The sequence below is a fragment of the Asterias rubens genome, chromosome 19, assembly GCF_902459465.1.
Source record: "Asterias rubens chromosome 19, eAstRub1.3, whole genome shotgun sequence".
Lineage (NCBI taxonomy): Eukaryota > Metazoa > Echinodermata > Asteroidea > Forcipulatida > Asteriidae > Asterias > Asterias rubens.
The window spans coordinates 1,970,451-1,988,982 of record NC_047080.1 but is presented as its reverse complement, the minus strand read 5'-3'; the positions used below and the strand labels follow the sequence as shown (position 1 = coordinate 1,988,982).

Genomic DNA, 18,532 nt, shown 5'->3' with positions numbered 1-18,532 from the left:
AACTGAAAGGGTAATTGAGTTGAACTTCTAAATTTATCTTCCCCCTTTTTTTTTAAACTCCCAAACATTCGGTAAAATGTCACATCCCATAGTTCATCAATCACTGCCAAATTACCAACGGAACCTACCTGAAGAAAATCTCATTTCCACTGCCACGGGCCAGCCATTTTTTTTTTTTTTTTTGAGCATCCTGAATTTTTGTTCTTGACAGCGGGCGCTGAGTGATAAAATCTAATGTTGTTAGTGGAGAGACATTGTTTCTTCCCTGCGGGCGGGAGGGATAATTTCTGGGTCAGTCTTAAGGGAGGTTACACCAATCTTGTAACCTTGGGAAAGTTAATGAGCCAATCAAGAGGACCACCTTGCGGCCATCCTAAAGAGAAGGTGTAATAATTTGAAACAGATTGTGCAGCTTTTTCGTTCCCCTGTATTTTGCTTTTGAAAAGTTATGTACACCAACAAAATATGTCACATTAAAGGCAGTGGACACTATTGGTAATTGTCAAAGACTAGCCTTCACAGTTGGTGTATCTCAACATAAGCGTAAAAAAACAAACCTGTGAAAATTTGAGCTCAATCGGTCATCGAACTTGCGAGATATTAATGAAAGAAAAAAACACCCTTGTCAGACGAAGTTGTGTGCGTTTAGATAGTTGATTTCGAGACCTCAAAATCTAAATCTGAGGTCTCAAAATCAAATTCAGGGAAAATTACTTCTTTCTCGAAAACTATGGCACTTCAGAGGGAGCCGTTTCTCACAATGTTTTATACCATCAACCTCTCCCCATTACTCGTCACCAAGAAAGGTTTTATGCCAATAATTATTTCGAGTAATTACCAATAGTGTCCACTGCCTACAATCCATAGGAGCAAAAGAAAAAACTGCTACTGTGAAAACCGTTTTGTTGACGAGAACGACCTGTTGCTTCGAAACAGGTGGGTGGATGGGTGTAAATCTCTATGAGTGGACTTCCCTTGTTTGTGTGCTCGGAGAAGCCTCTTATACTTAACACTGTCTGCCTTCCTGATGAGTCTAATGAGTTCCATCCTCGTGGGAACCTTGTTGTAAATCCGAGGAGTTTATCGGTGATCAAATCAATCTGGTGCCCTCAACAGTTTACACAGCGCCAATTAGTTTGCCGAGATGATCTTTTTAAAGGAAATGTATACGTTTCAAAAGGTAGTAGCGTTTTTTTTATAGATATTGCCAAAAAGCAAGGAATAATAATCAAGAAGAATTATTGGCAACCTTAATTACCTCTGGCATGATGTTCTTTCGCACAAAGAAGTCTAAGTAAAGATAAGGTCCAGAAAACAAAAAGTTCCAAGGTTTACTTTGTTAACATACAAAAATAGCATGAGACAGAAAACTTCATGTTTTTTTTATATATTTAAATACTACATGTATGTTAATTGTAGTATACAAATTTCTAAAAAGAACATAATTTGTCTGTCTCATGCTTTTTTTTTATTTTGCTCCTTTTTACAAACCAACAAATTTGATTCTAAAAAGGAGCAAAATATATTGTGGTGACTAAACCAATATTATTGGTCTCCCAAAGCTCAATCAACCTTGATTGAAAGTTTTGGTAACGAAATGTTAGGTGTCAAGCGTCTGGTAACTGTACTTCCCAAAGGTGTTACTGCTAGATAAACAGACTCACTGCCTTTACCCTGTTGGTTTAGCAGTGTGTTATATAGCACCTATTTCAGGGTTTCTGGCACCATTCGCACGGGAAAAAGGTGATGAAAAAAAACATGGATGCACTAATGACACGGAAAGGTGCACCCTGACGAATAGTTACTTAAAGACAAAACCTCAAACAGCAAACAAGATAAGGTTCAAGTTCAACTGAAAGGGTAATTGAGTTGAACTTCTAAATTTATCTTCCCCTTTTTTTTTAAACTCCCAAACATTCGGTAAAATGTCACATCCCATAGTTCATCAATCACTGCCAAATTACCAACGGAACCTACCTGAAGAAAATCTCATTTCCACTGCCACGGGCCAGCCATTTTTTTTTTTTTTTTGAGCATCCTGAATTTTTGTTCTTGACAGCGGGCGCTGAGTGATAAAATCTAATGTTGTTAGTGGAGAGACATTGTTTCTTCCCTGCGGGCGGGAGGGATAATTTCTGGGTCAGTCTTAAGGGAGGTTACACCAATCTTGTAACCTTGGGAAAGTTAATGAGCCAATCAAGAGGACCACCTTGCGGCCATCCTAAAGAGAAGGTGTAATAATTTGAAACAGATTGTGCAGCTTTTTCGTTCCCCTGTATTTTGCTTTTGAAAAGTTATGTACACCAACAAAATATGTCACATTAAAGGCAGTGGACACTATTGGTAATTACTCAAAATAGGTATCATTATAAAACCTTTAGTGATTACGAGTAATGGGGAGAGGTCGATAGTATAAAACATTGTGAGAAACAGCTCCCTCTGAAGTGACGTAGTTTTCAAGAAAGAAGTAATTTTCCTGTGATTTGATTTTGAGACCTCAAGTTTAGAATTTGAGGTCTTGAAATCAAGCATCTGAAAGCACACAACTTCGTGTGACAAGGGTGTTTTTTTCTTTCATTATTATCTCGTAACTTCGACGACCAGGTTAGTTATTTTATGCATATGTTGAGATACACCAACTGTGAAGACTAGTCTTTGACAATTACCAATAGTTTCCACTGTCTTTACGGCTGATGTCTGATTTTAAGGTGAAAAAAAAAAAAAAAGTCCATTACAGTCCATGTAAAACAAAACTCAAATAAAACTTGGTTTTGGAATGTGGACACATGGCCTAATAAGCACAAGGCATGACACAGCACAAAACAAAACCTTGGGTTTCAAAATGGCAAAGAAAATAAAGTAGCAAAACTTGGGGGACTCGGAACATTTCCCACCCACAACATGGTCAAACTCGAGACTGTTGTTTTCAAAACTATAAATCAAAGAACATTGCGGCGGTGCCACAACCCCGTCAGTTAGAACATTCCTTTGGGAAAGAAACCAGTTGCAAAACATGATGAATATCCAGGTGGAAAGTTTACCACAAGGGTGATAAATTATGGAGACATGAGAGAGAGAGCTTAAGTGGAGAGGAAGACACAATTTAGGCAGCTATTTACCCGCTGTTAACAAGTTTTCTGGTAAACTACTTTTGAAGACTTGAAAATCACCGGAAATAGAAATAATAATAATTATTTTATTAATAGTAATAATAATAAAAACTACTTCTTATAAACGCATTTTTCGATAACCGTATCAATGCGTTTTACATTAGTGCCCTTGGGCCAATAACATTCTTTGAATTTTTCTTAGCTCCCTGGGGAGGGGGAGCGTTCAGCCCTGGGCGACCATCGCAGGTACCTAGTAATGAGGAGTACGCACACGCATATTGCAAAAATTCCCTGCTTATACGGGAAATACGTTGATGTAAGTGCAGATTTGTCCTGCTTCCGTAGGTGTCAATTCTTCGCTTACTGTAAGCATCAGAGCCATGAAATTAAGCCCTGAACAATGGAAGATGCAGACTTTTAAACCAAGTAACATTTTAAGATGATTAATATATTATGATTGCCACCTTCGATTTACGTAAACTTTCACATGAGAACTCGTCACAATTTTGTTTAAGTAATTACCAACAGTGTTTACATCCTCTCACAGCAAAATCCGCCCTTAATGACAAATTTTAAATAATACAACATCGTTATCAAAAATCGTGCAGTATCTTAATCGGTTGAGTAATGGTTTGACGCCAGTCGCCTTAAATCAACGCAACCGTTGAGAAGTCTCGTCTTTCGACACTTCGTATTCTAACGAGTGTAACGGGTGAGCTCCCTGAAGGGGGGGGGGGCAGGGTTAGATGTGTCAAGGACTAAAACAACTATTAACCATGACAGTCAGGTAGTGGAAGGAAATGGACATGAGAATTTACAATTTGGAGTTTTATGATTTTGATAATGTTGTTGATCATGGATTGGTGTACTGGATTAGTATGTTTCACTGAAATGAAACATCGGATTTCAGACTCGGAAGATCAAAGCTAATCGTTCTGTCCATTTCTCTAAAAAATGAAGCATTTCAGTCTTCAGTTTTCCACCACAGTCTTCTTTGTACCATTAAAGTTGTGTAAATCTGCAAAAAAAAAATTTCTATAGTTTCTAAATCAACAATATTCCTGGGTCTTCAATCATGAACTTTTCAGGCTTAGGTCACCTTGTCACCACCCAGGGTCGACTCAGGGCACCACCTAAAGTGGGTTGTCAGCAGCCCCCCTATCTGTCCATGCAGGCACTGTGGGGGAGGGTAACGGAGGGGAAACTATAGGGCAAAGGGAAGGTACCCCCCTTATCACAGACAGCTTGTTAATGCAATGCTTGCTCTTTGTGTACCCCTTTTTCTTTTATTATACCCATTTTTTGTTTTCTAAGTATACCCAATTTCCAGCTTTCATTGATTTAGGGCCCAATTTCATAAAGCTGTTATTGTTAAGCAGAAATGTTTGCTTAGCAAATTTCTTGGCTAAGCAAGAAATTATTGTAGTACCAGATGCAGCAATGGTAGCTGTATATGGTTTTTGGGCTGGTAACCTATTTTTGCTAAGTGACATTTGTTTGTGCTAAGCAATTTTTTGTGCTTACAGGCTGTATGACATTAGGCCCTGGGGTGGATTTCATAAAGAGTTAAGACAAGTCTTATCTCAAGTGAGGATGAGTTTACTCGTCCTTACTTAGGACTAGCCTTAAGTTTTTAGTATCTCCTAGGACTGTACCTAACCGAATTCTTTGTGAAATCTTAGGTTTCTTTGTCTCTCAATTGCATGCTTCGGGTTCACTAATTAATTGATCTCATTGGATGCGGTATGTTTATGTTTTTCACTACTGCAACCAGAGGGGTCATAGTTCAATGTTCTGGAAATGAGAGGCCAGTGCCTTGGATGGTTGCTCCAGGCCGCCGTCAACACAGAACTTTTGACCTTTCCAACAAAAGTCCAATAACTGACCTTCTTAGTGCAGTGTTCTATTTTGAATAATGTAAAATTATAAGCAGCACAATCAGACCAAATGCCAAGAAGCCACAAGTCCCCATTCCTGCATGTCTGCGGCCGGCCGTCAAACTTTTAAATACCACCATGTTAATGAAGTTGTCAATTTTGATTCGCGGTTTTAATTGATCTGACATCCCCCCCCCTCTCTCTTTTGATGGCGATAGCTGGTGAAGTATAGTCTAGCTCCTGAAGTATGATCCATTTTCAGAAAGTCATGATGTGCCGGTATTTTGCCGCAAGAAATTGTTGAGGGTGCTTAATGTTAAAAAGGAAGGCATAACGTTGGGTAGGAGCCTGATAAGAAATATTACTAAAGCATTTTTTTTTATAGTTGGTAATTTTTTTCAAAGTGATATACCCCCTCTAAGAATATTTCAGAAAATTGAAGTAATTTTATTTGTTTTGTCTTGCTTTCTGGCAGCAATATTCAAGTATTTAAGAACCAGTCATAATTTATTCTATTGTCGCAGATCTTTTTGGTTTTGGTGATGAATTTTTTTCCGGTTAGCAAGAGATTAGATAGACAGCTTGTGCATGCCATTGATGAGCATTGTTACTTCATTCATTTTCATAGAGTAAGCACGAGAAGGTCAGATTTTTTTGTGCTTACAGTTAGCAGCATTCAGAAATGGAAACTCATACAGTAAACCAGAAATCAAACCATTACGCAGCTGTTTGAAATTGGCCCCTGGTCTTAGAAAATGACTCCAGGTCTTTGACACACAGCTTTCGCAATTAATTACATCGCACATCATTCAACTCATACCACTGCAAATGTTGCACCAACACATGCCTTCTAAAAAAAAAACCATAGAAATGGTTTATGAGAATTTTTCAAAATCGGAAAAGCATTATTTCCTTTTCCATTAGAGAAAAGTGTTTTTAAGTGACTCATTTTTGGACAGTATTCATATGCCAGAAACATTGTTTGACAAGCGATTGGAACACAATAATGAATTTATTCCAGACCCCCCTGGTCACGAAATCAGTCCTGCACATGAGATCGCCAGGTCAATCACTCAACTGGCAAAACATCCTGGGACGTATTTTTTTAGGGAGATTCGGTAAAAAGATCAATCAATCTGTTGGATTTTTTTGTCATTTGGGAACAAATGTCTAAAGCCTGGTTTATACTTCCTGAGACTTCTTCGTAAGAAGCGGATTTTCTTGCATTGCAATTGAAAGGGGAGCACATACCGATTATTGCGTCCCCCAAAATTTGCTTCGAACTCGCACATGCAGGATGTTCATGTATGAATTGGGCTTTATCCGGCATCTTTGTGTGAACGGTCCACAAAATTAAGGACAAAATACACAATGTGTCTTATTCCATGGAGGTAAAAAAGCTCCTTCTATTAATATGTTTCCTTTCTTATGATAAGAAACAAATATACTACCAGGAAAAATTCAACCGGGACCCAGTCAAAACAGTGCATTGCATTTGGTCACCAATTCTGCTACTTTTTTTCGCCTGTTTTTACTCTGCATTTAATGAAATGGTTTCTACAAGGTGTTACTTCCACTTTCTGACTCCACACAACATTTTATGAAGTTCATCATTCACCAATGATTAAGTTTCACAGTCAACAGACGCCACATGTGACATTATTTATCGCACAAGAAATTAAGCATTTTTCCAGTCCATTTAGGAAGGAATCTGTAAATTACACAGCAGGATTCTTAACATTGGCCGACAGTTCACAGCTAGGGTTCATTTTTTTTTACCGAGGGACCTGGTTTCAACACGGGAGAATGAGTAGTTAATGAAACTTAAAGGCAGGGTAGACTTTTGGTAGTTGTAATAATAATAATAATAATAATAATAATTTGAGGGGGCTAATCGTCCTTACTCGCAGCTAGAGCTGAATTACGAAGGACGCGGCTACAACGTGTTCGAGAAGCAGGCATGCCAGCCACATCAACCCATTATGACCACGGAGCACAGCCAAGATCGAAAGTGTTTGATTTTTTCCTGAGGGAGGAAAACCGGATAGTCTGGAAAACCCTTGTGGCACAGCAGAGAACCAACGCACAACTCAACTCACATATATGGCCCCGACCGGGAATCGAACCGGGGTCACCTTGGTGAGAGGCGAGCGCTTTACGCACAAGCCAACCGATATCTCACTGCGTCTATTCCAGCATCCATACAGACGTAAATTTGTGTATTATTTTATGACACAAGTGTTGTGTCCTCAAACAAGATGCTTTACTGTAACTGCTTCTCTTCGCCCATTGGAACAGTTGGATGCCTGTGAGGGTACCCAAACATGCCAACGGTATAAATGGATACCTGAATGTAAGAGGTTGATATTGTGTTTGAAAAAGTTCTGTTGCCGGCTGTAGACTCCCCGGGGAGCTGACCAGATATACAGAAATGTCTTCAGGTCAATTATCTGGGCACTGATGTAAAATGCAAAGTTTACCTCTCCCAAAGGTACAATACGCAAAAACATTGTCTCCAGAAGACGATCAGAGCATCTGATCGAAACGTCGAGTTGAAACCAACGGTTCTTTTCAGAGCCACCCTAACTCATTAGAGATAGTCATACATGGTGTTACCGCAAACCTTTCTATAACGTTGTCTCTATAATTATGCCTCGTCACCAAAGTCATCCCAGGTAGAAGATGATCACGGAAAGGGAGCAATCCTAGGAAGCAGGCGTAATTAGGTGGTTAATTGATCTTGTCAAAGTGCACCGGTGGGTCCCCGCTAAATGGGTTCTCTCTATGTGATTAGGGCCCAGCAAGGCTGGAGGAAGTAGTGGTCACTTCAGAACGGCAACTCGGTTCGACCGTCCTTTTCTTTCTGGAGCAGGAAAAGGGTCGTAACTCTATTAAAAAGTGGCAATTGTTGGTGACCTGTGCGATACGTTGACAGCAGGTATTAAACAAACCACCATTTTCATTCTAAATAAGTGCTTCGGTCAAGTACTATTCTTGAAATATGAGAAAATAAAATTTGTTTTTGCGAACTACCTACCATTGTATAGGACCTATGGTATAAATGCAAAAATTTGTGGCCAGATTTTTCGAAGCCAATAGCTATTTTGTGCATTCTTGACTTAGATTTCTCAGGCTCGCGAGCTACGTAATTAAGCTCGCTTATAAATGAGGCAACCTTGGTTGCATTACCAGAACTTTATAAATATAATAATAGTAATAATACTGTCGCCAAAAGCTCCTTGAACTCCAGGGCAGGGGTTGCCCTTAAGTTTTTTCCAGTAAATTGCCAGTGGGACCAGTTAGTTTATTATCGGTGTAATAGTCCTCCAACTTTGTCAATGGTACTTTTGTGTGGTATTTAAAACACATACAAACAATCATCAGTTTTCACATAGCTTTTGGAAGGGGCCTTTTTAAGAAAAGTCAAGTCAATATTACACAAAAATTGTGACTGGCAGTTTTTGTTATGCCTTAAGGTTAGCATACGGTCTTTAACTTTTCAGGCTACCCCCCTCCCCTTTCCATAATTGTGCCCCACAGCTGCAGATGTGGTTTGGGGGAAGGGGGGTCACAGGGAAATCGTATAGGTCGGTGCAGGGACGCTGATTTCAGCACATTGACCAAATTAGGAAAAGACACGACTTATTAGGGCTCTTAAACAGTCAGATTTCTTAAAAATTACATACTGGGTTCAAATATCAGGGGTGGGGTCACAGGAAAATCATAGAGGTTGACAGAGGGACGTTGATTTCATGTTTCCAGCACATGGACCAAATTCTGAAAAGACACCAAAATTAGGGCGCTTAAAAAGTAAGATTTTTTAAAAATCACATACTGGGTTCAAATATCAGTCAACCTGGTGCTTGATATATCTTGACATTATTTCTGTAAGCAATTACCTAAGAGGAAACTAATGTCGCCATCTACCGTTTGAAATTCCCTCGTGTCTCCGAGTGATAATATCGGTTAATAAAAATCTCTTCCCTTCGTAAATTATGTTTTTAAGAAAGATTTTGGTTTTGGTTGGGTTGCCCCCCTCATAAAACCCAAATGGTCAGGGAAGGTGTGAAGGAATGAGTTTGATGAGGAATCTGCTCTGACAGCCTAGGTCAATGCTCGTATGAAGAAACATTTCTTCAAAAATTGATTTATAATAGATTTGTCATTTTTGCAGAGTTGAAAACTTGCTTCAACATTCATTATATGATAACATGCTTAATTAATGAAGCTGCCCAAGCAACATTGCTTAAGGACACAATGTGCAGACAGAGGACACATTTTATTTTATGATTAATTTAAAAAAAAAGTTCTTCACAGTTTGAATTCAACTTATAGCTTCCCTAAAAAAAATGCAAAAAATCGCTGAATTTAACTCAAAGCCAAATAGGGCCATCTCTGAGAAGTTTAGTTTTTAGAACATGAATATTAATATCTCACGCAAGTCAGAACTGCGTGTAATGTATGTATATCATTTTTTCTTGTTTTTCTTGACCAATATCAATGTTTTTCCCCAACTATTTAAAAAAAAAAATGTTTTCCATAGCTTTGATGCAGTGTTGTCTGCTTAACAGCTGTATAAAATTTAACCTTTCAGCCAATTTTCCCAAATTTTACCTCATGGCACACATTACACACTACTTTGGTGATATCGGCTGCTGGTCTAGCACTTCACAAAAACATTGTCTGCTCATTCTCTCCCGGCTGCAAAAAAAAAAGAAAAAAAGAAAATTTAATTAAAAGAGCTTTGGATTGTTTGAGAGGAAGGCTTGACATTTCAATTTTCATGTAGGTCATTTGACCGACAGATGACGGAATGCGGTTACGAACCCCCCTCAAACCAGAAACCTGCCAACGCCCTCTCATGTAAAAAAAAACCAGTTATAACCAATTTCCTCAACATATATCAACCGTGTCACAATATTTGGGTTTGATGTGTTTTGAAGAACCTCGCGAGGAACAACATTGTAATTGACTTACAGAATGACCCAGAATTCTACTGGTAATGTCAAAGGGCAGAGGTCATGTGAATCGAGGTCTCAAATTGGGTTGCTATTCCTAATTGGGTTGATTGGCTAATTACAATATGACTTTTTACAACAAAAGGTTGACGCTACTTACAGGAGCTTTTCCTAATTTGGTTGTTAGTGCTAACTATTTGTTAACACACTAAGTTTCATGGGTACATGTAGGTTCATTCACAAACTTATTGCGCCGGTGTCATAATAGACATTTTTGGGGTGTTATTTCATAGAAACAAATAGTTGAAACTTCATAATCAGGAATCTTTCAGACTAAAGTTAAACAATGATGTTTTACCCTTACCTACCCTGTATGATACCTTTTCAGCATACAAAAAACTCCTTGGTTTTATATCATCACTTTATTTCTTTTTTTAAAGGACCATTACGTAATTGGTTTTTGCTAACAAAACAGTTGTTGGCAGTGTAAGCACTTTATGTAATCCACTATATACATAAACTGACACACCTGTTTGAGATTGATCGGCCATCTGGGTCACGAGAGAATAGTGAAAGACCGATTACAAATTTTGCATTGCATTGATGCCAAAACAAAATTGAATAAAACGCTCACTGAGCGATAAACTCCAAACGCGAAATTAGATTATTTATTTCTCAACAAATATGCTGTTTCAGACAGAAATATTTCAAGGGATGTTTACTATGATCATTATCATTAGACCGTGTAAGTTTTATGTAAATCTGTGATCTCCACGATTTTTGTTTCTTACCAATTCTGTAAAAGGAGGACTCTGCTTTAGTTATGGCTGAAACACAGCATCCAGCATGTGAGGACACGATAAGAAAGAAATATTTTGTTCCCCCCCAAAAAACAATCTTTTCAACATTCAATTTTTGTTTTATTTATTTATCAGGTGTTGGAGATGTTTACTTCTCATCGATCACTAAGGATGATGAAGGGAGCTACTTCTGCGTAGCAACCAATGACTTCCTCCCACAGAGTGTTACATCAGACACTGCTGTGTTATCAGTACGAGGTAAGACAGAGGGGATGCTTGGAAATAGTGCAGAGCTTCCAACTATCTCTGATTCTGTTGGAAGTTCCCTAAAAGTGACCCATTTCAGTGTCCTAAAAGTTCAAATATTTGCCCAAGTAGATTCAAAGAGATTGCTTTCCTTTTCTATCTTTTCAAAAGTTTGATCGATGATCCATCCGTGCAAAGTGTTTAGTTTTACAATTTTTATTTTTATTTTTTAGTCAAGGCCTCTATTGAGGTGCCACCAGTTGCCAGAGAGGTCATTCTTGGAAACGACCTCACATTGACCTGTGAAGCCAGGGGGGATCCCACCCCTATGATAGTCTGGAGGAAAGATTCGGCAATAATTCAGGCCGGAGGTCGGACAACCATAGGGTGAGTTGAACCTATGTAAAAAGAAAACCACAAATATTTGTCATCACTAGTTTTTTATCTCGTTTATCAAATGTGACACCGGATAGTAAACTAAATTATTAAAAAAAAATATGAGTGATTCATCGGCGTATCTTAAGCATCACTGCGGTTTGGGGTTATCCCCAATCTTTCTCACGAATGCTGCCACCTTGCTAAGGAAACTCCAACGCACAAAATATGATTAGATTTGACAACCGTTCTTTAAACGCCCACCTGTGACAAAATCATCGACTGATTGAGACGTACTTTTCTGAAATTGCTATCACATGTAAAGTGTAGAGCAAGAGAGTCTAAATAAGTATATTGTTTCAATATGGAACATTTGTTTGATTTAGAGGCAGCATGTGGGATTTGAGATTCCAAATGTTTTGAATTTTCTTTTTATTCAATAAGTTGATTGAGTGTTGTTTTGATTGAAATGACATTCAGAATTGTGTCCATGTGTGTTTTGATTGAGTAGTGCCCTTAGGTAAACTGACATCTATGTATTTAGAAGGTCCTGACATGCGATCCTGTTCTTTTGGTTTGTTTTCCTTTATTCAGACCCTGAAACAGTTTATATGTCAAGAAATAAAATCTTTGAGAAAGTTTAAAGATACAGTAAAGGCTAGTGGTGGGTTGGGGGACGGCACACAAGCTCTAGGCTAGCGGTAGGTTGGGGGACGGCACACAAGCTCTAGGCTAGTGGTAGGTTGGGGGTGGGAGGTAAAACTCTATGGGACAGACTTTAAATAGGTTGATGTCCTTGTTGTTACTATTCTGGGCATCAAAACCTTGCTAAGCACAGGAAAATCGTTCAGTGCAAAAACTGGTAAGTAGCCAAAATTCCATTAAGGTTACAAGGTTACAACTGGTGGTCCCACTCATTTTTTGTTTACCAAGGAAATTTGCTAGGCAGTATTTTCTACTTAACAGCTTTATGAAACTGGGGCAAGATGCAAAATATTTTGTTACAGGTAAACACGTAATTTGATTATCCTTAATTAATTGCAAAATGTGTTTTACTTTTAGAAATGCTGGTCAACTACTGCACATTCTTGGGATCATTGGGTTGGACCAGGGGACTTATACTTGTGAAGTCTCTAACGCATACGGGTCAGAGTCCGCATCAGTGTATGTCGATGTTCTTGGTATGTATTTTTGCAAATATGTTTTTTTTTTTTTTTATATGCAAGTTTGCCTCAAACAAGGCTGAAGGCCACTTTTGGTAAGGGGCTACAAGGAGAAAAATATCTAAGATAAATAATTTGGAGGAATCGATATTCCTTTTTAAACAGTGTGGATTTGTATGATGGAGGGAAACATGCACCAGGCAAGGAGTTTCCAAAGAGATGTAGTATGTGTAACAATCCAACTCAAACTTATTTTGATTTCTGGAGGAAGCAGACAGGGTGCTCAATGATTTCTTTGTTTTTGAAGCTCATATTTATGATAATATTTTCAAGGTTGAGAAAGGTATGCTCTTCAAAAATGTCTCCTTCAGAACTGTTGAACTTTCAGGACTTAATTGGCTGTTTACATAACATTGTTTCTCGACCTACATATATCAAACACATCATCAATCAGCTCACATACCCACTTCCTCCAGCGGCGATACAATCCTCCTTCTTTTTAGTCCCTCATAACTCCTCCCCCTGATTGGCGCACATAAACTAGTTGCCTATTAAAGGGACACGTTGCCTTGGATCGGGCGAGTTGGTACATGAAAAGCATTTGAAACCATTTGTTATAAAATGCATATGGTTTGAAAGATGTTTCAAAAGTAGAATATAATGATCCACACAAACATGCAGCGAAATTGCATGGTTTTTATCTTATCTGTTGTTAACTACCACGGCACGCCACTTGGTGGAGTCAAGTTTTTGACTCCATACACATGCCATAAAAATGGCCGACCGTGTAAGTTCGCAAGGTGAAAGGAAAACCGTACAATTTCAAGCCATACTTTGAAACCGTTTGCTATAAAATGCATATATGGTTTGTTATAAAATGCATATATGGTTAGAAAGATGTTTTCAAACGCTTTTTCATGGACCAACTCGACCGATCCAAGGCAACGTGTCCCTTTAAATAGAGCCCAACAGAGCATCAGGAAAGTGTGGTTTTGAAGACCGATGATTGAACTGTTGGAGTTGGAGGGGAACTAACCAATCAGTAAGAAGTACATGGAAATTAATGATTCTCCTCCCTACGTCAAAAACAGAAATATGGAGAGAAAAAAATAACTTTCAGACGAGACAGGATTTTTGAAATAATTTTTTGGGGTTGTCTCTTTGTTGGCATGGAAGAGAGATTTTGGCTCAATTTATAGAGCCGGTTAGCAAAAAAACTTGCTAAACACACAAACAAAATTCTTGGCAAACATAGATGACCAGTCAGAACCCATGTAGTTTATCCTTTCTGTGACTGCAGCACCCCACTCAATTCTTGCTTAGCAGAATATTGTTAAGCAATATTTTCTGCTTAAGCAGCTCTATGAAACTGGGCCCTGGGCTAAATTTAATATATACCTGAAAGAACAAAACCGCGCTAAGCACTGACAAATCTTGCTCAGCAGAACCTGGTTATCAGCCTAAATTCCATAAAGTTTACGCTGTTTCAAATGGTGCCCCACTCATGTTGGCAAAGTGCCATATTGATAATAGGCAACACCCTCATTTGAAAACCTCATTTGCCTCGGTCTTAAGCTGGACAAATTTAGCAACTTTAGTCACCCGGCATTAGCCCACTTTAATTTAAGTACCATTAGAAGTAAAAATAATGCTCGCAATTCATCAACTCTTTTAAACTACAAAAAACCGACACTGGTTTTAATAAAACATCATGGGTTGTCAGCTTCATATTGTTACATGGCGGAGCGGTTTAAGAGCACCGGATTCAAGTTTTGATGTTTGATCAGCAGAGTGTGGGTTAAAGGAAGCCCCGGTCGTGACACTTTTGTCCTTAAGCAAGACAGTTATCCACTATTGCTTCATAAAGTTGGGGAGGTAGTACTTTCTGCTCACTAGCCAGGCTTCAGATGGATAATACCCAAGCCTACATCTGTATATGGACTGACAAGTGGGTAACCCTGTTTCAGCCCAAGGAGTAGGTGGCAATGGCTCCTGGAAAAATAGTTGATTGTAGCCCACACCTTGAAATGGCCTTCAGGCCTTGTGTGTCAGGCGACATGCATTAAAAAAAAAAAAATCTTTTTTTGAAGTTAGAGGTCCATCGTCCTTAATGGCTGCAGCTAATAATATCATTTTGCAAGAGGTCTACAGGTCATCATAAATTTAAACAAACACTGCCCACAGCAGTTCCTGCACAGAGCGGATATTATGAAATGATTTCTAGCGTAACAAAAACTGTCGCTCAAGACCAGTGTGTCCTGTAAGGCAATTGCAGGTTCTAAAGTTGTGTTCCCGTTGGACTTTTTTCCCCTGCTGCCACGTGAAAAGTTTTTGTGACTGGCTTTGGTGTAATTCTACCATGCGTTCCCACTTGGACTTGTATAAATAATTAGTTAGGGTAGTTGCGGTAGGTTGACAGGGCGGAGCTATTCCCGTTGGACTTTATAGCGGCATGGTTAAGTTGCATTGGCTGCGCGGAAGTCCGTGCAATCTCTTTTGGCCTGTTAGTTTTACATCATGGTCGCGGTAAGTTGACAGGAAGGTCAGTTTACCATGCGTCCTATTGGATTTAATTTTGTCATTCTAAAGAAAAGTTGTCACACTTAAAAAAAAATGGAATCACAGCTTAAGTTTATGAGCTTGGTTCTTATTGTCCAACACTTGAGGATTAGAGTAAAAATTAATAATTCCATGACTTTGGTTTGTCTTATCCCTTTGGATTGAATCCAGATGGGAAAATGGTCAAGAGCTTCAAAGGCTTACCCGAGACACCCTCAGTTTATTATGTGGTCAGGTGTGGGTTTAAGTATTTATACCTGGGGCTTTTTTGTGACTGTACAATGACACATGCTTGGTCAGTTAAAGCTGTGTGCAGTGCGCCTTTATTCACCTTAGATGGATATTTTGAAAGGGATAGTATGTCCTTGCCAGCTGTAAAATAGTTTGCATCAGAGTAATGGGTTTTGATTTGTTTTCTTGTTTTCAGAAAAATTTGCAAAAAGCTCTGTGACAGTATCCGTCATGTTACGTTGTATAGCTGCTTTGTTGTAATCCTGCTTAGTTCTGCTAAGCAGAAATTTGTAAGCAATATTTTCTGCACAAGCAGCTCAATTTTATACACCAACAGAAGTCTAATTTCATCAAAAATTTAATATTCAAGATGAGACGTTAATGTCAGCTTCAGGTGTGGACCACTCAAAGTAAAACTTCTTGAGAATATTAGGCTGCCTTCACCCTCTCGGAACTCAACAACCATTTCCAATTTTTAAAACCGGTCTTAAAATGTGTGCTTCGTGACCCAAAAGTGATTTCGGATCCCACTTATCTATGCCCCCCCCCCCCTGTACGATAACACATCACACCCCTAATCTGCTGGCAGCGGGAAGCAATCAATTAAGCGTAAATCATCCATAGAGGAAGTGCTTACAGCGAAACAATTTCCATGAGGCATACCAATGGAATTGCGAGAGGTGAACACGAGGGGGGCATGATAGGGGGTACCATGTAAGTGACTAAACTTTTACCACGGCTGAAAAACCTCTGTCGTCACAGAATCACAGCGATGACTTTAAAATGGGGGCAAGGGAGGGAAGCGTGATTCATAATTTAATTGCAGGCCGTTCAAGAGCGCGTGTGCCTAGGTAGTTCTGGAGCATTTTTGTTACACTACGGTCGCTGCTGATGTTGTTACCTTGCCGCGCCATGGGAGGCAATCAGCTGTGGATTATCTATGTTGTAATTGCTGTATCTGGGGCGATGAGCGGTAAGAAATAATGAATGGTTGGAGGTGATTAATTTTCATCAGACGATCAAACGGGGAACAGTGTGGCTTTTTTTGAAATGTATTGATGTCAAATTGAATGCTATTCAGATTTCAATCATGCTGCCTTCAATTTTGCTCATAATGTTTAAAAATATATATACATGTATACTCACTTAGGGCTCAGGCCTTGAATTCTGTTCTTGAAGGGGTACATGTATATCAATTTTTGACAGGCACGCTTTGGGACATCAAAACTGTTATCCTTTCGCATATAATCATTGGAAGTGAAAGGATTCTCAAAATGCTTTGACACACTATCCAAAGCGGTTCTAACAAGAAGTTTTTATTGTCATAAAGTGATTTGCAAATGTATACTTTCCTGTTAAATTAATAATTTTTTTTGATATTTTTGCAGTTTCTCCGCAAATCACGACGGGTCCAGGTGATCTCCGTGTGGGTCTCGGCTCCTCCATACTCCTCCCCTGCATCGTCATCGGTGACCCCGTCCCAGACGTCACATGGTACAAAGACAATACTCTCCTAACCTTTGACCCCAGTGACATCCACTACCAGCTGACCAATCAGGGACTGACAATTAACGAGGCTAGGGTTAGCGACGGCGGGAGCTTCCGTTGCCAAGCGACCAACAAAGCTGGGACGAGCGAGAGCTCTGGAACATTGATCATAGAGAGTAAGTTACAATCTTTGCTTTTTATCATTTCCATAAGTATTAAAGACAGTGGACACTATTGGTAATTGTCAAAGACTAGCCTTCACATGTTGGTGTATCTCAACATATGCATAAAATAACAAACCTGTGAAAATTTGAGCTCAATCGGTCATCAAACTTGCGAGATAATAATGAAAGAAGAAAACACCCTTGTCACTCGAAGTTAGATGGTTGATTTCGAGACCTCAAGTTCTAAATCTGAGGTCTCAAAATCAAATTCGTGGAAAATTACTTCTTTCTCCAAAACTATGGCACTTCAGAGGGAGCTGTTTCTCACAATGTTTTATACCACCAACCTCTCCCCATTACTTGTCACCAAGAAAGGTTTTATGCTAATAATTATTTTGAGTAATTACCAGTAGTGTCCACTGCCTTTAAAGCCATTGGACACTTTCGGTAAACAGTATTGTCAAAGGCCCACACTTCGTGTATCACAACTTCTATATATAATAACAAACCTGTGAAAATTTAGGCTCAATCGGTCATCGGAGTCGGGAGAAAATAACGGGGAAAACCCACCCTTGTTTTCGCACGTTTCGCCGTGTCATGACAATGTGTTTAAAATAAATCCTTAATTCTCGATATTGAGAATTGATATTGTTTTAATTTTTTTTTTTTAAATAAAGCATTTTATGGAATAATATTTCAAGAGAAGTCTTTCACCATTACCTTCTGTAAACCCTGTAAGTTATTTGTAAATCTGTGAATTTTTTTAAATTTTTTCTGTACCGAAAGTGTCCAATGGCTTTAAAAGACCCTTGCATTGTTACATTTGTACGATTCTGTATTTAATTTTGGTGTGTGTAAATAAAGGCAGGCCCTTTCACACTGTGATCACTTTACCTACGGTTGGCCCTGGAGCGGTTTGCCCTAGAAAATGGGCATAACCCAGGTAATAGCCACCTCTACTCTGAAGTAGGGGTGAGGGGTAAAAGACCTGGGGTATTCTTGAAAATGTGTAGCCGAAACCTTGTGGAAGAAGGTACCATTGAAAGGGACAATGTTAAAGTGCGCCAGGGTAACAATGGGATAACAAGATTCCTGGGGCCTCCTCAGGGATAAGAAGTCAATGTGAAAAGGGCCTTAAAACACACATAACAGTCTGCCTTGTGCGTGGGGTAAACCTTCCGATCAACCAAATAGAACAATTTCAGGAGGTCAATTACATTATGAAAGTTTCCTTTCATGAAAACCATGGCAGACCCTTACAAGGTTAAGATGTATTTCTATAACCTTACTCCCTGGAGTCCTGTTAATTAATACGTAACAATTAGCAAAGTCATTGAGAGCGTCCTCCGCTCTGCCTTCAAGAACTTATTTCTCCTTAAAGGTACAAGAGTCGATCTTTTCACAAAGATAGTCCAAACTTAGGACTAGTGCCTTTAAATATACAGGGGTCGATTTCACAAAGAGTTAGGACTAGTCCTAAAAGATGTTAAAAACCTATGGCTTGTCCTAAGTTAGGACGAGTAAATTATCCCAACTCGAGATAAGACTAGTCTTAACTCTT

General features: G+C 39.0%; 1 protein-coding gene across 1 annotated transcript in view; it reads left to right on the top strand.

Moving 5' to 3' along the window:
• Positions 1-18,532, top strand: part of LOC117303302 (Down syndrome cell adhesion molecule-like protein 1 homolog) — a 109,960-nt gene that overhangs the window by 29,784 nt on the left and 61,644 nt on the right. Inside the window, exons 9-12 of the mRNA XM_033787469.1 lie at positions 10,881-11,003; positions 11,225-11,378; positions 12,429-12,547; positions 16,708-16,983. Of these exons, the coding sequence (XP_033643360.1) occupies positions 10,881-11,003; positions 11,225-11,378; positions 12,429-12,547; positions 16,708-16,983 (672 nt within the window). The remainder of the gene's footprint in view (positions 1-10,880; positions 11,004-11,224; positions 11,379-12,428; positions 12,548-16,707; positions 16,984-18,532) is intronic.